This window comes from Fulmarus glacialis, unplaced genomic scaffold (assembly GCF_000690835.1).
Source record: "Fulmarus glacialis isolate BGI_N327 unplaced genomic scaffold, ASM69083v1 scaffold36580, whole genome shotgun sequence".
NCBI lineage: Eukaryota > Metazoa > Chordata > Aves > Procellariiformes > Procellariidae > Fulmarus > Fulmarus glacialis.
In genome coordinates this window covers 1-21,943 of record NW_009188907.1, presented here as the reverse complement: position 1 = coordinate 21,943, position 21,943 = coordinate 1, and the positions used below count along the sequence as shown (strand labels likewise).

At 50.9% G+C, this 21,943-nt stretch overlaps 1 protein-coding gene across 1 annotated transcript in view; it reads right to left on the bottom strand.

The window, feature by feature from the left end:
- CFAP70 (cilia and flagella associated protein 70) overlaps window positions 1-21,591 on the bottom strand; it is a gene marked incomplete at both ends in the record, with an annotated part of 22,451 nt that extends 860 nt beyond the window's left edge. Inside the window, 24 exons of the mRNA XM_009580322.1 lie at window positions 649-738; window positions 1,185-1,346; window positions 2,060-2,212; window positions 2,910-2,998; window positions 3,736-3,843; window positions 4,815-5,006; window positions 5,166-5,281; window positions 5,380-5,513; window positions 6,066-6,191; window positions 6,849-6,980; window positions 7,625-7,816; window positions 8,880-8,940; window positions 11,284-11,375; window positions 11,869-11,949; window positions 12,187-12,348; window positions 13,882-14,016; window positions 14,963-15,062; window positions 16,144-16,235; window positions 16,698-16,880; window positions 17,285-17,461; window positions 18,516-18,595; window positions 18,838-18,933; window positions 19,261-19,447; window positions 21,456-21,591. Of these exons, the coding sequence (XP_009578617.1) occupies window positions 649-738; window positions 1,185-1,346; window positions 2,060-2,212; window positions 2,910-2,998; window positions 3,736-3,843; window positions 4,815-5,006; window positions 5,166-5,281; window positions 5,380-5,513; window positions 6,066-6,191; window positions 6,849-6,980; window positions 7,625-7,816; window positions 8,880-8,940; window positions 11,284-11,375; window positions 11,869-11,949; window positions 12,187-12,348; window positions 13,882-14,016; window positions 14,963-15,062; window positions 16,144-16,235; window positions 16,698-16,880; window positions 17,285-17,461; window positions 18,516-18,595; window positions 18,838-18,933; window positions 19,261-19,447; window positions 21,456-21,591 (3,076 nt within the window). The remainder of the gene's footprint in view (window positions 1-648; window positions 739-1,184; window positions 1,347-2,059; window positions 2,213-2,909; window positions 2,999-3,735; window positions 3,844-4,814; window positions 5,007-5,165; window positions 5,282-5,379; window positions 5,514-6,065; window positions 6,192-6,848; window positions 6,981-7,624; window positions 7,817-8,879; window positions 8,941-11,283; window positions 11,376-11,868; window positions 11,950-12,186; window positions 12,349-13,881; window positions 14,017-14,962; window positions 15,063-16,143; window positions 16,236-16,697; window positions 16,881-17,284; window positions 17,462-18,515; window positions 18,596-18,837; window positions 18,934-19,260; window positions 19,448-21,455) is intronic.
- Between the last annotated feature and the right edge of the window lie 352 nt (window positions 21,592-21,943).

The window sequence follows — 21,943 nt, the reverse complement described above, 5'->3', positions numbered from 1 at the left end:
GGGGCTGCAGCCGGCTCCCAGGCCACCACTCACCTCCCTGGCTCAAGTCTGCAGCCTCCCAGGAGGTGTACATTTGGCCGAGGGGGAAACAGAAGTTCAAGTTCCTTCCCTGTTTGCATCCCTCAGCCAAACTCCCTTGGAGGAACCTCGCGAGGTGTACCTCTGGGAGATACCGCGCTGCTGGTGGCTGGGTGTCCTTGGCAGCCCTTCAGAGGCGCAGGATTCCTTTGGGCAGGGAAAGCACCGAGATTCCTCTCTGCTGACATTCTGCTCAATTCCTTCGTGGTGACATGCAGGTCATGTGCAGGCAGGCACTCGGAGCAAAGCCCAGGCCCAGATTACGTGCTTGCCATGACATCCTGGGGAAGGAGGTGCTGGCAGGCCCTGGCAGCGGGATGAGGGGGGGAAGGATTGCTGCTCCCAGAGCAGCTGCTGAGGGTGACTTGTCCCCTGACATCTCCCGTACGAGCAGCCTGGGGTGCCACCCTGGGACTGTGACAGTACGCGGCACATGATCGCCTTCAGGAGCATCGGTTTCACAGGCAGCCAAGCTTTACTTTAATAAAGGGGACCATGCAAAAGCAAGCCCTGCATCCCGTGCCACAAAGCCAATTAAAGTGCAGATGACTTGAAGGTAATTGCACTTACCCTGTAGCAGGCGATTCCCACCCCCAGCCAGGTGAGACAGGACGCAGAGTTCTTGCACGCAAGCAGGTAGGTCTGCTTCGCCTGGCCGTACTGCCAGGAGAGAGACGATTATGTTTCTCTCTGCATCAAACGCATTGCTCCGCAGACAGCTCCCCCCCTCCTCAGGAATTTGCCAAACACCCCATCTCCGGTGGGGCTCAGACACCCACCGTCCCCACCGCTGCTGGGGGGGGCTGAGAGCCTGCCCGCTGCCCCCGAGGCGGTGGCTCTGCGCTGGCAGGTACTAATACACTAATGTAGAAGTCACCCTCATCGCTAGGGTGATGAGAAATAGCTCAGCAGCACTCTGAGACATTGCAACGGGGACTTGGAGCTGGCACAAAGGAACAGGGCAGGTCCGCACTCCAAGGAGTTGAGCACTCCAGAAGGGTTTGCTGTGTTGTGAGATCTTGGCTATAGCTACAGATAATGGTGTCTTGTACCTGGGGTCCGGAATCTCCTGCTATTCCCTTCCACCACTCCTGCTGGCTCCTCACCTCTTTCTCTTCCAGGTAGATGGAGCCCAGGCGCAAGTAGACAAAGTGCATATCCGCAGCATCCTCCACAAAACTGATGGTTCGCTCGTAGCACTGCTTTGCCTCGCCAAAGTCCCTCTTCAGGTAGCACAGGTGCCCTTTCTGAGCCCAGACATTTGGATTCTGTGCACACAAAACCAGGAGTGAGACGTGGCTGGGAGACGGGAGGGCGAGAGACCTGGGAGAGGGGCAGGGACTCCTGTAATCAGCAGAAAGGAAGAGCTGGCCGGTGTTTGATTATAGCAGACAGCTTTTACGTACAGAGTTAAAATCAAGCCAGTGGGCTGCCTGCATAACACCAGCACTGGAAGTCCCCTCCAGCCTTTCCTTGCACGGTGTCCTGGCCCGTGCAAGGCTCCCCAGGTATCGTCAGTACGCAAAGAGCATTTGGAGATGTCGGCTTCACAGCCCTCTCTGCCTTCCATTCAACCTGACTCTCCAAAGCCACCTTCCCTCTCTGCTGAGTAGCAACCTTGTTTCTCATGAAACAGAGCCTGACTCTGGATCAGGATATACACGTTCAAAGGGAAAAGAAAAGCAAACGCTGCAGAGAGAGGAGTCCTCGCTCAGAAATGCCGCCTGTCTGTGCAGGAGATGACAGAAGGCAAGTAATAAGTGGGGTAATGAGGAGGGCAGTGCTGCAGCCACAGCCTGATGTGGTTCATCAGCTGTGTTTGTCCTCCCCTGCAGAAATTGCTGCAGACTAGCATTAGAATTGCTCAAGCAGAAACGAAGCATGGGCTCTAGGTTCACACGCAACAGGGTCTGCTGCGGTGTTTGGCCAGTGTCCTGCTTCAGGACACTGTGCCGCACCCCAGGAACACACAGGGAATTACCATGTACTCAATCCTAATGGCCTCGCAGAGACATTCTTCGCATTTGGAGAAATCTTCTTTCAGCAAGTAAGTCTGGGCCAGCGCCAGGTAGTATGCACAGGAGGGACCTCCCTGAAGGCTCAGCAGCTCGTGGGCAAGCGCCATGTGAACAAACTGTGGAGGAACGGCACACCGGCGCGGTTAGGAGAGCAGGCAAACCACGGGCACCCCCAGAAGCGCACGGTAGGAAGACTGACTGGCACCTATTTGACTTCCATGAACAGAAAACAGGAGATTTTTTTTCCCCCCTCCTTTGAATATTTACCTCCATTACTTCTAGTTCTGTTTTGCTTTAAGCAACTCTTTCTGCCATGTAAAATTAAGGCAGGCAGCATAATGTGCTAGTCAGAGACATCCCACAGAGACAACTGTGTGGGACAGGGACATTCCACAGGTGACATGAAAAGTACTCTGACATACACAACCATCTGAAACAAGAAAGGAGTACTGGCATCTTGGAAGCATCACAATAATGCATCTCATCTCCGAATGTACAGAGAAGAGCACATCGGCACCATTTCTGATGTGGCTGTTCCCTCTGCAGCAAGCAGTGCAGAGCCGAGGCACCCCAAGAACCTCGCCTGCCCGAGACGACTGTGTCCCCAACCAGCATTTTGGTCTGAATACTCTGCCTGGCCACAGTTTTGCATTTCTGGGCAGTGGTGGTTTTGCTCCCGCTTGCGCTCGGCATCTGGGGTAGCCACAGCTTGTTCTCTGAGCCCAGGAAGGGGGCTTGCTGGAGCTCTTTGGTAATAACCCAGGGAGGAGACCAAACCTCCCTTCCCACTCTTTCACTCCACATTGAGCTGACCTGGATGGCATTGACTTTCATCAGGAATTCCACTGCCTTCATGAAGATTGTGCAGGGAGGCTGGCTAAGTCCCGAAAGAGGGGATGGTGCTGCAAGAAAATGTGTCTCCATCAGTCCCAAAGCGGCCTTTTCATTTCTGAAGCAACGCCAGGGGCTGAGACCCTGGCAGGGACAGAGGAATCCCAGCAACATGATGTAAAAGCCGGGAGGTGGCAGAGGAGGCTGAAGCAGAGATTAACTCAGCATTTCTTTCTGAAGGGCTTAAGTTTTTGTTTCTTTTTTTGTGAAAAGAAACGATGCTCTTGACCCACTAATTTTCCAGTGCAAACTCAGAGGAAGAAAAGGTAGGAATTTATGATTGAAGCTTGTGAGAGTTAACTACAGTGAGGCCCCTGCCTCCCCAAACCAACCCAGCAGGGCCTAAAGCACCCAGCAGGGCCATCTCTTTGCCACCCATTGGAGAGTGCAGCTGTAGAGGAGGCAGATCACACAACAGACAACCAGAGGAGATCCGTAGGGCCAGTTTAAGAGCTGGCATCTCAGGAGGGAGACAGGATGAAGGCAGCTGGGTGCAGTGACATGTAGGGAGAGCACTGCATTCACCAGCTGGCTGTCCATCCTGAGATGTGCTGCTCTGAAAATCAGGATGAACCTGCTTTGCCTGGAGATTCCCCAGCTAGGGAGAGAGAACAAGCCTTGATGTCTTGCCTTGGCATCAGGATGGCCACGGCTCAGTGCTCCCAAGTTACTCCTCTCGCCACTGATCGCATGAGGCCATCTCCCAGCATGGAGCTCTCCCTTACACGCCAGGCCCCCATCCCCTAACCTTTCGGGGCTGCCTCCGGTGCAGTAGTCTCTCCCTCGGGTGCCGCGCAGGCCAGGGCAGGCTCCACCGCCTCTGGCAGTTTGTCAGTCGAGCCATCTGGAACCCTCTCTGGAATGAAACCCCCAACAACCATTAGGTGTGAACAAAGAGTTTGCCATAAACAGCCCAGTTTGAAGCATGATTCCGCAGAAATGGGGAAGAGAAAAAATATAAAAGATCTATCAGATTTTCACGACTGGGAAGAAATTTCTTTGCAGGAGGCAATACCTGGGTCTGGGGTTTTGAGTACAAGATTACCGTGTGAAGCTAGAAACAGGTATAAATGAGGCAATATCCCTTCCCTCATAATCAGACGGAGCAAAAAAAGGCATATGACACGAGGCCTGCCTGCCTGAGGCACTTTGCATGAAGTGGTGATAACGTTAAAAATAAAGCCAGCCGACATTTCCCGCAGCCTGGCCAAATATCTGGGACTCGGGACAGAAGGTCTTGGCTCAGGGTGAGGCTGGACGCAGTGAGGCTCCAAAGGAAGCCTTTGGTTCAGGGTCACCACTGAGCAGCTGTTTTGCTCTTTGAATTGGGGAGGCAATGCTTTCCAAGCTGTGTTGGGAAGTCACAACCACAGCTTTCATGAAAGCTAAACCTGGGTGACCCTAATGTATGACTGTCAGAGGGTCAGCTCTGCCCTCCCAAAGCCTCAAAAAGTACGCTCGCTTCCTCCGGCCACCCTGGCCACTGCCCACACATCAGTAGGCCAACAGCACTGTGTGGGGGCAGAAAAATAAATGCAAAGATTGGTCCCTCTGCTAGGCTGCAAGTAAGACAAGGCATCGGCTGTGCTGCTTTCAGAAAGCTTCATCATTTAAAGTAGCACACTTCCCGCTGTTGTCTCTGCTTGCGTAGTTCGTGGTCAGCCTATTCTAGCTCACAGTCCACGTCTTCTTCCTTTACACTTTGTATTTCTCCTCTAGAAATACTTAGAAATTTCTCCTCTCCTTCCACTGTTCACCACCTCCTACACTGCTCCGAGCCCCCTCCTTGCTGGTGCTAGGGCACCTCCTGGTTTTGCCCAGCGGTACCTGGCAAGCACTCTTCTGGGCCTGGGCTGGGAGACTTCACACATGCAGCAGAAATGTGCTTTTTCCTTCCTTCTCCTTCAGCAGCCTCAGGGATGCTCCTCTCCTTGGCGAGCTGTGCTTGCAGTAGCTTCTTAGCCTCACGGAATGCCATTTCTGCCTGAATATTATTATTCTGCAGCTCATAAAACAAACCTAGGGGAGACAGAAAGAGCAGCATAAGCAGACGTCGAACCCTTAGCAAAATCTTTCCCTGAGCCCTCAGATTAGAGCAGGGAGAAGAGGAGCAGGGGCAGAAGCAATGCTTGGCTCTACAGGAACGCCTTGAGCACATAGGCTGCCTTGCTTTTGTACCTGAAAGCGTCCAGGCTACAATGCTGGATGGCTCCAAGCAGCAGGCATCCTCAAAGAAAATCTCTGCCTCTTCGTAGTGCTGCAGCATGACAGCCACAATCCCACAGAGCAACAAGCTGGGGACAGGGTAGGATAGGTTAGCCTTGCAGGCCCCAGGCAGTGGTGTGGGGGACACCCCCCACCCGGCCACCCACCCACCAGGAGCACGCAGCACCTTTGGATGTGATGGGGGTCCAGAGAAAGAGCCTGCTGGAAGCACTCCTGGGCTTTGGTTGTTTCCTCAAGAAGGAGGCAGAACGCCCCATAGTCCAGCCAGTACTGGATGTTGCGCTGGTCCTGAGCTACTCTCTAGACACAAGAGATCATTGCTGGAGCGAGGACTGCTGCAATCACACTCGGCATACACAACGGGCTGGGGAGACAACTCTGGAAAGACCACGGCTTTCCTCGGCCACGCCAGCCCAGTTTAGCCACAATCAAACCCTTGTCTATCACGTGCTAGGGTTTCCCTTAACTGGGATATGCTGGGCTTCCTCGAAGCCTCCTTCACCTAACACATGTCCTCCAGCTTCAGCTGACCTCCTCCTAGCCTCCTGTTAGAGGGCCCAGTGTCCCCAGTGCTGACCCAGCTCATCCCATTTCCCCCGACCTCGAGGCTGAAGTCCCCAGTGACCTGGCCAGCCCCTGTCTCACATCCTCCAGAGAGCAGCACCTCCCTAGAAAATCCCTCACACATTCAGCCTGAGTATCCTGGTCACGTTCACCTCCTTCCTCCCTACACAACAACAGTCAGGGCTGGCTGAGCTATCAGCAACACGGGCCCCACGCCGCCACGATGGCGTGCTGGCTGCCAGCCCAGACACATGGGAGATGGGCAGGAAAGAAGAGAGGCTCCTTTACCTGCTGGTGGTAGAGAGATGCCAGCTTGTAGTCCTTGTTGACTTCAGCTTCGCGAGCAAAGAGCCAGAGCTGCTCCTCGGTCGTGCGGGACAGAGGGGCAGGGGAAGCAGCTTCCTCGGACAGCAGCTGATAAGGAGCAAGACAGAGTGTTAGCCCCGGGAGGGTAAGAACGATTCACATGATCCCAGTAGAGCAGCAGCCTCCCGTCCAGCACTGTACTGAGTACGCTGGTATGGCTGGGGCTGGGCGGGTTGGAAAGGCAAGCTGTCCCGGCTCCTGTTTGTGGTGGGACACACTCCTGTCATTCACAGGTACTTCTGCCAGACAGGGATGGGGCAATATCCATTATTTGCAGTTGTGACAAGTAAAAGCATCCCCTAGATCAAGACCATTTCAAAATTCTTCTGTGGTGTCACTTACTGGTGACCCCAGCTCATGCTGGAAGGTCTGTGCTCTGGCCGGGTGAGTGGCAGATGGCACAGACCCAGCCACCCTCACCACGAGCCAGTCACAGCAGCTTTTACTAAGCGGCATCTCGCACATATCCCACCATCAGGATTTCGTAGCAGTGGGATACAGATGCACCAGATCTTGCCTCTGAGTGTGGCTCGGGGCCACAGGTGAGAATTGCAGCAAATTAAAGCACGAGCCTGCTTCTGTCTTGAAGGCAAAAGTCCCCCCGCTTTCACTAGACACAGTGTCAAGCCCTGGATCCACAGTGAAGCCATCTCCCAAGTCACCCATCCCAGCTGACTAGACACACATCAGGGTTTTTCTCCCTACCTGGTTCAGGGCAACATGCATCTGGTCCACGAGGTACACGTAGAGCTCACTGAGAAACGCCTGGAACTGCTCCTGGGTCTCAAACGCTGTGGTCTTCAGGTATTTCTCCCTCACAATCTTCACTACAGCATACTGTGGAGACATGCGACTGTTGGACAGGGCAGGTCCCCCCTGCACCCCCCACCAGCTCCACAAGCGTAATAATATGGAGCCAGAACACATTGATTTTGCCTGAAGCTCCAACTTAGTTCTGAGGAAGAAATCCAGCCCAGCACCGATAAAAGGAAGAAAAGCAAGCAGGGTTGAATTCCTTTCCCACCTCTCAGCCCTGGCTCTCCCTGACAAACCGGTGCCCCTTTAGGGACAACATGTGGGAAGGCTGGTCCCCTCGGCACAGAGAGGGGGTCTCCAGGCTGAGGCTGACCAGCTGAGAGAGGGGAACCCTCTTTCTGCCAGCGCCAACTGCGAGTGTGCAAGAGCAGTCAGCTTTGCCCTCCTCAGGCTACGAGTGTGGGGCAAATGAATGTGATCAGCTTTGGAGTCTCTCCTCTTTAACAGGAATGGTTCTCCTGGCGTGTGACCAAAGCAGCTTGGTGCCTGCTCTGTTAGAGGAAAAACTTGTCCCTCCCCATGCCCACTGCAACAGCCCCGGGTGGCAGGAAGGGATTCTGGAGCAACACATCCCCCTAAGTTACCATCATGGAGCAGCAGTTCCTCTCTGAGAAACTGCCAGGACAAAACAAGTAGGGAAGTGAAAAACACAATGGACTCTTTACCTTTAGCTGTTCCTTAAAAGCAAAATATTTCCCAGAGCTGTTGAGCCTGAAGTTGAGCTGACGCTTCTGTTCCTCCAGGGTTTGGTGGTCTATTGCTCCCCGGTCAGGCAGCTGCTTCCCAAAGAGCTCATGGTATTCGCTTAGGATGGCAATGGCAATGCTCGTGACATGGTTGTGATAATCTTCCACGGCCTAAGAAATAAATAAATAATCAAACTTCACAAGTCATTTATGCCATCAGCGTTGAAACGTATTTTACTTGCCAGAGCCCACGTCTCCCATAAACTCCACCTGACTCAAGTCTCAATTAGTCTGGCATGCATCCTTTCCTGTCCATGCCTGAGGGCTGGGAAAATATCTACATGTAAATACAAAAGAGCTCCTTAATAATTAGATATTGCTCCTGCTATTTTTTTCAATCAGAATCCAGTATTTCAGTCATGGTCATCTCTTCTATAGCAGTATAATTGGCTATAAGTAAAATATATCTCAGTTGCTGGGAGCCTTTTAAACCCATGGGCCAGCCCTCTTCAGCAGTCTGTAATCTCCCTAATCTCGGTGGCAGAAGTTTCCATGTGCTGCGATAATCAAAATGTATCACTCTGTGCACTCCAGACAGTCCAGCACAAATCAATTCTGCAGCAGCACTGGGGTCAGTTATTGAAGTGCTGCTTCTTCCCCCACTGTTACTTTGAATTTACCATCGGCCAGGGGCCATCCGAGGACGTTCTCCTTCGATGGCTGCTCTGTACCCACAGAAGACGAGCCAGCACTCTCAGATCATTTTCTGAGGATGTCACACAAACAAAAGCCCTCAAAAATTCTAGGTGACCTGAGAGTGGTCGGGGCTGATTTCTGTTCACGTTTGTCTGGGTCTGATGAAGCACATGGGCTAGTCTGAGAGAAGAAACTGTTGGGACTGCCTGGGGTAAACATAAGGTTCTGGTAACCTCTTTCCCCAGCACCCCGTTTCCTTCCAAACACCCACACACTGCTGCCTTCCCTGCCTTTGCTAGATCTCTCCCCTTCGTATGGGCTGCGAACACGAGTGACGCAGCCCAGGAATGATTTTCCAAGGCATAATACTGCGAAGATAACACATCCAGAAGTTTTCTTTTCTGTGTATTTCCTCTTCAAACCTCATCTACATATCGCTGCGGGGCTGAGCTTGAGAATGAAGATTCTCCTGTGTGAGAGGGATGAGGGCAGGATGAGGTGGCAGAGTGGTGGCAAGGCCACAGGCTCTTGCACGTACCTTCTTGGCTCCTGCAGTCCGGGGAGGCAGCGGCGGGCGAGGAGGAATCATCTGCTTGACCCTGTCAACGTGAGGACAGAAGAGATCAGCCAGACACGCTGCCAGCAGCGCTGGCTTGTCTTGGGCGCAGGCAGCCTGCAGTGCGAAGACTCCAGCCTGTCATCGTATCCGTGAGACACCTCCCAGGGACCCGGGGAGGGGGGAAACTGAAGTCTCAGACCAAGAATGAACTGCAAAGCCTAGGCACCTACATTCGATGCTTGTAGCTCATCATAATGTCTTGAGAGAACTAGCTGCTGCCTCGCTCCCTGCTGATGATTACACCCCATGGGGATTAGGTAAGATTTATTTCGTTGTTATTTTTGCTGGGTTTGACTGACCCATCACACAAAAACTATCGTAGAAGCTCAGCCCAGCAGGTAGGGTTAACATTTGTCATTGCTAACAATCAAAGCCACTCTCCTAGAGAAGCAGATCTTATCAAGTTGCTATTCCTTTATCTCACAACCTCCTGGGTCTGCCAGAACAGCTGTAGGAAAGGTACCAACCTGAGGACAGCTCTGAAGAATTTTATCACTGTAAACCCCAGGCCACCCGATTCATCAGTTCCCGACATCCCACAGTGCAGCTGTGGCACCTCATCCCTTGGCCATGCACTGACTCCTAGACAGCATACCAACCCTGTTTGTACCACTACTAGGGTTACAATGACTTCAAATATGGATCAAAAGCCATAATTTTTACTAAGGTTTTAGTAAAATCCTTGGTGTCAAACCAGCCCACATTCATTGGGATTTTTATCAAGATTTCCTGCTTGCTGATACCAAAACACCTTTGGTCCTTAGGACACAATCCAGCCCACCAAGCAAAGGTGTCACATCCCTGTGGTGGCTCCTACCCAATTAGCAAAGCAAATTGCTTATTCCCCGCCAAATATAAACCACTCCTGTAACTGTTCCGCCAGCTTACAGAGCCGCTGACCAGCTGCCTTCTCCAGGTCCCAAGCCCTGGCCGCTTCTCCCACACAAACCCCTCTCCCACTCTCTGCTGGGCGGTCTAGTGCCGTGGCCCTGAGTGGTCCCCTTGCTCTGCAGAGACCCGTCACCACTCCTTGGGAAGCCACAACGCCTGAACAAGTGGGTAGTGCAGCTCCCACCCTCACAGTCCCACCCTCGCCCAGCCTCAGAACAGCACCCATCACTGACGTGTCACCTCTGCCAGTGGTGAAGATGAAAACTTCACTTTCAGATGAGAAAAAGAAAACCAGCAACAACCCAGAGAAAGCAAGTGAGCGATGAGGGCCAGGCGGAGGCTGACAGAGAATTCTGGATGGAGCTCAAGAAAGACAGCTGTGGTTTGCTACTAAGATATGTATTTAAACATCCTTCCAGAAAAAGATCCACTGTTGATCTCCTCTGCTAGGACACATGTATGTGGCATCAGCTGGAGCCCCCCAAGACAGGGCCCTTCCCACGACTCAGGAGGGCTGAATTTTCAGGCCTGACATCTGCAGCTGCACATGGCAGGTGAACGAGGAGGAACTACACTGCATTCACTCAAGTTGCAGTAGAGCGGGAATGTTATGAAAAGGGCCAGGAGAAGGTCTAGTGTAAGGGGGTTCACCTTCCTCAACCTCTTCTTCCTATAAGACAGCAGGCAGAACAGAAGACAATACGCATACTTTCCCTTCAAAGAATGTCTGCTGCTCATATTTCTGTTTGAGAGAAACATACCACCTGCGCATGTTATACTTTATTCATTTGCTGCATTTTCTCTTCTTTATTCAATAAATTATACATGCTAGGCCTTTCCTAGACTGTAACGCAGCAGGGCTACCACTGGACAGGAAGAAACTGCCTCAAATCAGACAGTGAAAGACTCGAAGCAGCAGAGAAGAGAGAGCAGCTCTACAGTGGAACGATGTAAAAACTAACAAAAGAGCTGAGAAATGGGTGGAAGATTGTAAGAAAACTTCTGAAAAGGAAAAAAAAAGTGATAGAATGCTATGTTGAAGTTACAGCAGCGCTACCCAGGGCAGTCCACGCTGGTGGCCAGTCCTGGCCAAGCAGCTGAACATCACGTGCAAGAGGCCAGCCCACGGGGATTGATGGGAATCAAAGCCCAGATGGGAACGCAGACACTGCTGTGCTGCTTTGGTGTCTCTCTTTTTGAGAGGAATGGCAGGGAGATGCCAGCTTGGATGAACGCAAGTGTTTTCCCAACACACCAGCTGCCATCTCCTAAGCAGTCTGGCCAAATCCTCCCCCTGATTCCAGTGGGCTTTGGCTCAGGCCCTCAGTTGGTCCTTGCAGAGCACTCCAAGGGGGGCGGCTCGCTGTACAGCCCTGTTTCTACCCTGCAGAAATGAGTTGTCAGCCCTAGAGTTACGGGACGATTTACGCACCGTCTGGTGAGCTCCTCTCGCAATCGCTTTGGTACCAAGGCCTTGTCCAGCTTTATCTCCATCACCAGGAACGTTCCTGCTTCAACGTATTGCTGTGAAGATAAACATTGCACTCTCAATGTTGTGCTGTCTAGAGCCATTACTGGCATGATGAAAGACTGAGCATATAGCTACAGATCTTCAGCATATCCTCTTCAAACTGCAGAGATACAACTTGTTTTATAACCTGCCCTCAGAATGATTTACAGCAGCAAAATTCAGCTCAAGAAACCAGTCTAGGAAAAAGGAGAAAGCCCAGATAATCAGTCTGCTTGCAGAATGAATATGCATTCTAGATGTTTTGAGGAAGAAGCTAAAATATGAAGGAACACTTCTAAATAAACACCTGATTATTTACAGAGACCTTCTAGCCCAATGCTAGACTGCCCTCCAGCTGGACGTCACTGCAAGAACTCCAGGACAGCACTGACGTAAAACATTCCTTGTCCAACTCACTCTTGAAGAATTTAATTGCATGAAAGGTGTGAGACACCGGGGCAGAGATGGTCTAGCAGTCTTTCCTTCTCTTTGGAGATACATAATTACCTGTCCATCAAGGCTGAGATATGTGACATTTTCAGCTTCTGCAGTGGCATCTGACAACGGGATTTTGAGCGCGTTGGACATCTATTGAAGAAAAAGAAAAGACATCTCTTGTTTCAGATGCAGTAAACCTCACACCGTCGCAAATTCAGGATGTGAGTTGTACATTTGTTCAGGCAGCATGTACTAAAATTTCGAGATAATGAGTATCTCTCAGTTGGCTGAAGCAACACAGCATCAGTCCCTGGTTTCTGCATGCCCCAACTACCTCTGATGTGGAAATGGAGCAACCATGTTGCAGTATGCCTCTCTAGACCTTACCCTTCTGTTGGAATCCTTATCTTTGGTGATTTTGTCTTCCTTCTGAGTCTTGCTGGGAACAGCTCTGGAAAGGGGAGTACTGATTCCTGGCGACCACAGCTGTTCCTTAGTCAGACTGAGCCGTGACCTGAGATCCCGGAAAACACTGTGCTGACTTCTAGTCTGAAAAAAAGAGGGAACAGAGGGAATCAAGGGACAAACTAGGCTTCCCCACCCCTTTGCCTTAACCTCTCACATCACAAAACACATTGTCAGGGTCCTAAATGCATTAAGGAGCTCCGCAACCTCGTCCTCCCCTCCTAGGAGTTTAGCCGCTGGTACTCAAGGCCCGCTCTGATACCGTATAGCTATGTAGCCTCAGGTTAGACTGCTATGAAAAGAGTTGCCTGAGAAAGCCTCAGTGGGGTCTTCTCTCGAGAGCTGCATTTTCACTGAGGTGGTGGCTCTGGGTTCTTGCCTGAGCTATGTGGTAGATTTGCTGGAGCCCAGCCCCATGCTGCGCCAATCCTGACCCACTGGTCTGAATTCCTGGCTTGATCTGGGACCTGCCTCATGGCTATGGACTTGCCTGGTGATGTGGACTGTTAGATGAATCTGGCTACCCTCACTAGGTCTGCTCTGCAATTTTTTGGGTGCCCCTGCCTGCCCTGCAGTGACTCTCGGCTCCTGGCTCACCTTCTGGTGTGGGGCAGCTTCCCTGACACCCATCAGTGAATTGCAAGGAACAGTTTTTTCAGATTGTCTGTTTACACACTGCTTGACCACCTAGACAGGCGGTTCCCTCCCAGCCGTCACTGTTACATGAGTTGGGCTAGCAAGAACTGAGAGGATGCTGGGGAGAGGATGGAGCAGCTATACCGAGACCGTTTAGACCAAGGCCAAGCAGCATCCACAAAACCAGAGAATGAGAACGACAGAGAAAGCACGTGTCACTTCACTTGCAACAGGTAAATGCTACAGGACAAGGAGTACCATGCAGCCAAGAGGCCATTAATCTCGGCGGCAAAGCAGAGACCAGCAAACAGCTGTGTGCCTAGCCCTGCTTTGCAACAGCCAGCGGGAGCAGGGAGGCAGGGAGAAGGGCTGTAATTCACCCGGCTCCTGCGGCCTGGACAGCACTACGGGGACCGTGGGCAGAAAAACCAGGCTGTGCATCTGCCCTCCTGAAACAAACTCAGGTCTGTTCTGAGAGTACTGTGGGAAAATGGAGATGCAACTGTCGCTCTTAGTAACAGAGCGGGGGGAAACGCAAAGACAAATAAACCTCCATGAGCTACAGCTGAAAGAGCTCCAGTGACAGCTTTTTTGGTTGTTGCCTGGGGTAACGCTATCCTTTTAGAGCCACTGTTTGCTCTTCCCAGCAATGCAGTGCATTTGCCTATGTTCCAGACTGGGGAAAGAGGAGCATTCTTACAGCTCTCCCCGCTCAGCTGCTGGCAGAGAAGGGAATGGAGTGAAATTCAGAGCCTCCCTCAGCCCCCAAACCTGCTCCCGCATGCCCAGAAATCCCCCGCCTTTGAGAAGTCTGCACCTAAAAGTTTGTCGCAATTTTTTTCTTCACCACCAGAAGGGCAGCGAAGCTTCAGAGCCAGCCTCAGAGTACCACGCTGCCCGTGCTACCTGCTCCCAACCCCACTCTGTGCAAACACAGCTGCAGAGCTGGAGCAGAGCCTGGCTGGCTGGCCTTGCTCTCACCTTCTCAAACACCTCGCTGTCTTGATAGCTAAAGACACGAAAAGCGCCTCGGATTTGCTTCACACCGGGGCACAGCAAAGGCACCATGTTGACATACGCCACGCCATGGAAGAAAATCTGCTTGTCCTCATCTCCCTGGAAACACAGAGCAAGATACGGAACGGACTGTTATTCTCTGTAAGGAAATAAGGTCACCGATCCCATTAAGAAGAGGCCACACAGCAAACTGATGCACCTGATGAGCCAGTGGCTCTCTGTCACTGGCACACAGCCGAGACAACCTGGACGAAAACACTGGAGTCATTCAATATGTAGAATATCAATTTTATTCCAATCCCTGCAGGGCGGCTTGTCTCTCTAATGCCCACACTGTGCCATTCCTCAGGATGGTTTTTTCCAGATACAGCTGCAAAATTACTATGTGGTTAGAAATCCAAGCAACCCTACCAGAGCTGTGCACCTCAGGTTTGGCAGAAATCAGGTAGCTAAGAAGGTCTGAGAGTCCAGGCTAGCAGCAGACTGGTGAGGGTAAGGGAGAAGGATCTCTGTCAGAGCTGCAAATTTCTGGCACCAGTGAGTGCGGAAAGAGATTTATACCAACTTATATCACTTTGTCCTGGAACAGATTAGGAGCTCTTACACGATCAGTTGCCAGGAACAGAACGATTAGCTAAGGGGCTGTTTCTTTGTAAACCACCCCAGTTTATGTGCAAAAGCATAACTTATTTACACCCCGAGAAAAAAGGCACAAATTTCTTCAAGATGCTCCAAAAACCCATTGACCAAAGATAAGCTCAGTGAATTACCTTAATTCTAAAAAGCACCCTCTCCCTGACCCCTTTCCACTGAGCTACCACAGACTGTCAGCGAGAGCTCTGTATGCCATAACGAAAAAATATTATCCTTTGTCTATTTAACATCTCTATAAGGCTGATTAATCCTTTTACAAAGCCTCTAGCCCTCTGACTCGCTTTGGCTGGTTCAAGGCTGGTTTTGGTATTACAAAGGCGTTGAAAGGAAAATGCTCGATAACGCAATGCTGCTCCACAAGCCAGAACAACATATCCCTCCCCACTTTTACCTTGTCAGCTTTGCTAGTTTTCCCTTTGCTGGGTGAGGCCACAGACATCCTGCAGACCTCCACAGGCCAGTACCGGCACTCCGCAATGTGCTTCTGCAGACTGAACACAAAGGAGGGCACTGAGAAGATGCAGAAACCAGGCTGGAGAGCCACACTGCCCTCCTTTCTGCCCCAGCAGCCCCCCCTTGGGTTTGCTTCGACCCATCTCCTAAGCACCCTCGGGCCACTGGAACATATGTGCTTTGGGGCAGGCTTGGTACATTTTCTTCTCCATCCACTGCTGTGTGCATTTATGGCACAGCCAGCTGTAAAACAATTGTGAGAGCGACACACTAGGTTTTCTCTCTCCCCTTGTTACTTCAGAAATGAAACAAATAAGAAGGAACATGATTAACTTTGGTATAAATCCTGAATTGCACAGAGCAAGCGGACCCTGAGCTCCCATTCAATGTGCCTGGTAACTCTGAAACCAGCAGGCAGGCTGATGAAAGTGTAGGGGAAAAAAATTTAAAAATCAAGCCAGATAGAAGGGAGTATTTCCTCACATGAGGAGTAATTTGGCTGTGAAACTTACAGCCATGATGCAGCTGAGGCCAGGAACGTAGCAGGATTCAAAGACAAATGGGATACTTATCCTGATCTTGAGCATATCTGGAGCTGCTAAAGGTAACGTTTGTCCAATTAAAAAGCAAATGAAGAGTGCCCACATGGAGCAAAAGGATTTTAATGTATTTGGCATTCAGCAAAAATTAATTAGCAGCTCAGAGGAGAGCTGTGTGGGCCACCCTACTCCACGTCTGCTCACCGTAACTCTGCTGCCCCTTCCTTCAAATCGCGGAGGGAAGAGTCACCAGCTCCAGTTGCTGGCAGTGTGAGTGAGCATTTACAGCCTGGAGACAGCAACTACAGCCAATTCATCTTCTCTCACCATAGCAGAACTAAGCTGCTGGCCGCAGTTAAAGGCAGTTAGCTGCTCCCTTGCTCAAGCGAACACCTTTAGCCAACAGACAGCCATAGCAGCCATAGGAGGCAAGGCAGAGCCATGGTTTGACCATATAAGAGGTCTGAGAGCACCTGCATGTTGCTGCTCCCTGCCTGAGATAGGTCACTCAGCTGAGTGCATTCTAGGATGGTTTCTCCCCACCGCTCTGTGCTGGAAGGGAGGTTCTCAGGTCCCTTACACAACTACCGCAGCAGGATCCAGGTAACAGCGCCTTTCCATGTCCCATACGATTCTCTTCATGCTTTCTGCTTGGATCCTAAACTCCCTGTCCTGTGAGAAACAGCATGCCGTCAGAGGCAGGACAATAATCTCTACAGCCTGCATTACCCCCCCCCAAAATGTTCCCTGGGAGAGAACGTGAGTCAGACAGAGGTGTCCAACTCACCCTCCCCAGGCCATCCCAGCAGAGTAAGTTAGCAGCCCTCCCTGCAGACACCAGAGCCCATTAATATCAAGAACCTGGCTCACAAGGAGATAATACGACCCCCAGCCCAGCAGCTCAGGAGCGGGTAGCTCACTGGAGACCAGACCTGCCACACACACCCTAGGGAACTCTCCTGCGGTGTGTTATCATGCCCGCTGTCCCAGGGGAACCATCTCCATGTCTGGACACTGCGCAGAGGACCGACCACCCGCCTTCCTCCCGTAACAAGGTTCTGCAAGTCTTTCTCAGTTCCTTCAGCCAGACCTGCTGGTTCTCTTCCAGCCATGACACTGCCAGTCCTTCCTCACCTCTCTTTTGTTGAGCTCTCCATCCTCAACCTCATAGGGACCACCAACGATGAAGGAGTTGGGTATGCTCAGAGCGCCAGGGGCCACGATGTTAGCATGAGGCCATTTTTTGGGCCGGGGTAATGGCTCTTTTTCACCAGCAAGCTTCAGGATACCATTCTTGAAGAGCAAGGGCAATTCCTTCTAGAGAGACATGAGAATGAAGGGATTTGCATTTCCAACATGAGCAGGAGCAAGTGCCAGCTGCTCTGAGCTGGGTCTAACAAAGCAAAGCAGCAGTGCAGGGGCCTGGCTTGGAAAACACACTCCACCACACACATACAAAGAATGGAGAAAAAATAAATAGCCGTGTGGAAAAAAACCTGCCAGTTTCAATCCAAATTTTGCCGAGCAGACCTTCGTTTGCCTTAAAGAAACACATCACATCGCAGAGACTCTGAGCACTCGCAACAAACACCGGTGGTGCAAAAGCACAGGAGCTGTACACCCCACGGGCCTGGACGCTTGTTCCACGGTGCGCAATGTGGGAGAACAATCCACTTTGTAGCAGCCAAAAGCCCTCTCACCGTGCCGGGACCAATGCTCACCTCCCCAGCTGCTGGTACTTGCAAGCAAGCCATGTAGTTTTGCAGGGGTCCGTTGGGAGCAAACGCTTCGGGGACGGAATAAGCTGCCTCCAGCGTGACGCTCAGGAGGTTACCATTTGAAAGCTGCGTTGCAGAAAGCAGGGGCTCTTTGGTGCACACTGTCACTTCAAGGCCACCCTGTGAGACAAGGATAAAGTAGAGCCGGTAACTAGACAATTATAACTCTCCTGCTCTTGAGGGAGAAGCAAGCAGAAACCTGAGGCCAGAATGTATAATGTTATCTTATTCCTCACCTCAGATGTAAAAGAAAACAGACCAGCACAGGAAAGGAATTTCATGATCAATTTGTCTGAAGTGTGATATTTGTTTGTTTAAATCGGAGCCTGCTTGAGGCATGGCTCATATGCCCCAAGGGTCTCATAAAACGAGCCAGGGAGAAAGAGTCAGGGTCTCATAAAACGAGCCACAGAGAAAGAACATCAGGGATGGAAAATAATGGTTTTCCCCTGGTGATTCAGAGCATGCCAAGCTAGGGCCACACTTTGACTCTGCCCTATCTCCACGCGCTGTGTGCAGTCTTTGATTACCTGTCTCAGCCCTGGATGGATGGTGTGCAATGAAAAACCAGCTGGTCAGCATTTATTATCTCTCCTCCCGAATTAGTGCCCCCCTGCCTTTGCTTACTATGTAACACCTCTTAAATACAGAAAAGTTAATGCAATATCCGCCCTTCCAATTCACTCTCAGTGCTAACTGCAGGCAGACTCAGGAGCAAAATTAGACACGTTTTCCCAGTCTCATACTTAGTTCCCTGCTTTATTCACTGGGTACTTTTCACCTGGCTGAATGAATAACTTTGCAAGAAAGGCAGTGAGAGCTTGTACAATAATGGACTCTGAGGCATTTTATCCACAGAAGGGAAGACTAATAAACTTGGGCAGGTAATCCGGCCTTTGTCTTCTTCTGTTTTTTCAGCACTATGCTATCCATTTTGAATACTTTTTCCAGAGCAATTTGGTAGCTGCACACATTAACATTTCCTAGCACGACCTCACCTATCAGAGGCAACTAGGGACAGACGTCAATGGGAGTAGGAAAGGCCTCCAAGCTTGTAACATATAGGGCCATAACATATCCGTGATGAGCTAGGCGGCTGAGTCATGCTCGCCTTCCCATTAAAAAAGCAGCAGAGAGCCGAATGAGCGAAGGAACAGTTCCAAATTCTACATACCTTGGCCTCCAGCTGAAGGCTTTCTAATGGAGAGCTAGGCACTGCATACAAAGGAGCCGAGACCTTAAATGAACACTGTCCTGGGAAGAAACAGGAATGAGAACAGCACAAAGTGAAACCCTCTGTGGAGAAATCATGGCCTAACTCCTAACGCTGAGCTACTGATGTCACCCCCTCTTCCCCCAGACCCAGCTTTCTACAGATGCTATGAAGTGCATTTTGTCAAAAGGAGGTAAGTTATAGTCAGGGCTCCATAAGCAAAGATCAAAAAGTGCCAGGGAGTAAGAAGTGGTTACGGAGGCTGTGAAGGTCAATACTGTACCTTGCAGCAGCGGTAGAAGGTCCACCACAGCCTGGCCAAGAGGCAGAGTCTTCTCTTTCTGTCTCTTCTCCCTTTGCAACACTTCTATCACTGTCACTAAAGAGATAAGAAGAGAGGAGCTGGCAGAGTTTCTCAGACAGCTTCAGACCAGCAGTTCAGGGGCTGCAAAGGGTCTGTGTCAGCTCTGGCACACGCTCCTACTTCATCTCCCAAGGCCGACAAGAACAGCGAAGCCAAGGAGCTCAGGCCAACATGAACGGGGATTCTTCCAGCTGGCAGAGGTGGGAACAGAAGTGCTGAGACCCTCCCACCGCTGCTGCTGAAGTGCTATTCTTGAACGAATGACTCCTGCGGCAGGCAGGCAGAGCGAAGCAGCTGGCAGCACCCACCTCCAAGGAGGGAGATTCAGCACCAGGTACTTACAGAGCACGGGTTTTTGCGCAATGTCGTCCAAGGAATTGGGCCCATCGGGGCTGCACTCAAAGCTGGTCATGAAATTATAGTTTGCTGTCCCATTTGGCAAGACATCAGTCTCGGAGGAGTCTCCCAAGATCGCTCCGTTGTACTCCGCACGCACCAAAGTAACTGACACGTCGCTTTTGATAGTTTTCTGTCAAACAAACAGCACATTAAGCATTTGGCTCTGCAGCAACAGGCTCGGGATCAAAGTTGCCTCTGGCAGGCAGCTCAGTTCAGCGCCCAGGAGAGGGTTCACTGGTGGGGGTCTTTGTTCCCCTACAGGAACGGGAAGAGGAGGAGAGCTTGGCGGTGCTGAGACCTCACCCTTCCCTGTCTTTAGGAGGGAAATTTCCTGCTCCACCGTGCTGTGATGCCCCAAGGATTATCAAGAGCTGTGGCAGGGGAGATGGAGAGGTCCGGGCTTCACCCCAGGAAAGGCAATGAAAGACACATCCAAAGCAAATCCCAAAATACCCTATTGATATTTTTGTGCTTCCAGAAAGCTTGAGACTTTTGTTGTCTCCTAAGAAAGTAGCTCCTGAGCTACATGGCTGAGCTCACAGGACACTCGTGTATACCGCGTGGCTGCAGAATGCACTGAAATCAAATCTGCAATTTGTTGTTACACCACCTTCATACCACTTGCTTTAAGCAGAGATGAGGAGGTTCGAATTTTAAAATGTCTCCACAGAGGGGCTTAAACACGGGTGAACAGGGATGGTGAGAGCACAGCACATCGCAGAGGGGATCCGCATGCCCAGGCAGCCCTGGCGAAGCGGGCAGCAGCGGGCACCTCCACAGCAGCACAAGAAGTACTGAGACAGGCAGTTACCGAAGAGCCTCCCTGCAGGAGGAACACGGTTTACTTCTCCGTCCAGGGAAGAGCAGCTGCCGCCCTGAACACGAGGACCGTTGTACCCAAACCCAGCTTTTATTTAGTCCTGAGCCACAGGGATGCCTAACCTCCGCAGGCCTCTCCCTCAGCTCCCTCTCCCCATGTCACTGGGGTAATTAGTTCCATATTGGCTCTTGCACAAAAAGAGATTTCATTCATTAGGTTTTAATTTTCAGTCCTTCTGACTGTCTCCTTGAGCATATATTCTATGAACGGCTAAACAGAAGAATCCAATTAACCTTTCTCTGTACCATTAATTATCCTAGACTCCTCTCTCATCCTTCTCTACATGACCTCTAATTAAGCAGATTCCACACTTCTTACTGGAATTTTTTTCATATTGTTGTTCTTATTATTGCACTTTTGTAACTATCCCTCCTTTTGCCATAGCCGTTCCTAAGACGGAGCAATCAGAACCACAAAGTAACATTCTAGATGCAATTAGTCCACCAGTCTATTATTTTCAGCATTGTTTTCTCTCCTCTTACCTTATACTTCTCACCTAAGATGCCGATTGCTGAAAATATTGGTGTGAGAGGTACTCAAATACTACAACGTAAAAACCTCAGAAAAAACAGGCAGGTGTTTTTGGTTTGCTTTTTTTGTCTGCTGCTAGAGCAGAAGCAGGGATTTGCATTTTTGTGCTTGCAGCAGTAGCTGAGCTTCTCCTCCGCATTCCCTCCCAAATGCCACCTCCTCTAGAAGACTTTAAGGACAGCTGGGTGTATCACGCAGCACATGGAAATCGCAGTTGTCATGGTTTGATCAGAACCAGCTCATAGTCTTGCCCTGTAACTGCACTGGAACCACTGCCTTTTTAAAACCAGAGCCACCCTATTGGTGTCAATACGGTTTAAACCGCTGTAGCTGGGATGGAAATCTGGCTTTATATGCAAGGTCGGATCCTTCTAGAGGCATTTGTCTCACTGATACACATTTTCACTGTGTTTTGCTTGAAAAAGCTGCCATTTACATACAGTTAGACAGAGAAGGCAGAGAGATATATTTCAACACAGCATCTCTGGACTGCTGCTGAGGAGGTGCGCTCCCCAATCCGTGTGAATCACGAGCCTTTACTCTGTGCGAACAATCCCTCTGCGGGGAGGAGGAAGCCACAGTGTGGCATCGCTGAGTCTCGGCTATTCTCACCACTCCTTCCTATAGCCTTATCACCTCACACCCGGTCTCGAATGGGATCACAGCACACAGGATGGCTCTGGCCTCGTTTAATAAACCAGCAGAGACATTTTCAGAAGAACTTTACCAGGTCTTGTGCCTTCAGTACTGTGATCTCTACTGGTTTTGTTGGTGTCGGTTGTGACTTGCTGGGAAAAGCTGCCGCAGCGGGTGAGGCAGAGGACTCCTTTCCGGCAGAGAGCTCCACAGGCACCTCCATGGCTCTGCAGGAAAAAGAATGAGGAAAGAAACATGAAACTGCTCTGTTCTTCTCCCAGAAACATCTGCAGGGCACAGCAGCCGTGGCTGCTAGCATTATTCAGGGCTTGGCTGTCAAAACACCACTGAAAGCAGAAGGCTTTGTCAGTGATGAATCTCTCGTGAGGAGCGGGGGAAGGACAGGGAGAAATGTAATGCGAAAATTATCCGGTTCTGTAAATTTAACCCAGCTGCAGCTCTCAGCTCCTCCGCGCACATGGGAAGGGTTCAGTCCGACCCGCTGCTCTCGGCAGGGCTCTCCCCAGCGAAGGGTACGGCCCTGGGGCTCTCTGTTGCTTATTGTTTAACTTAACCGGG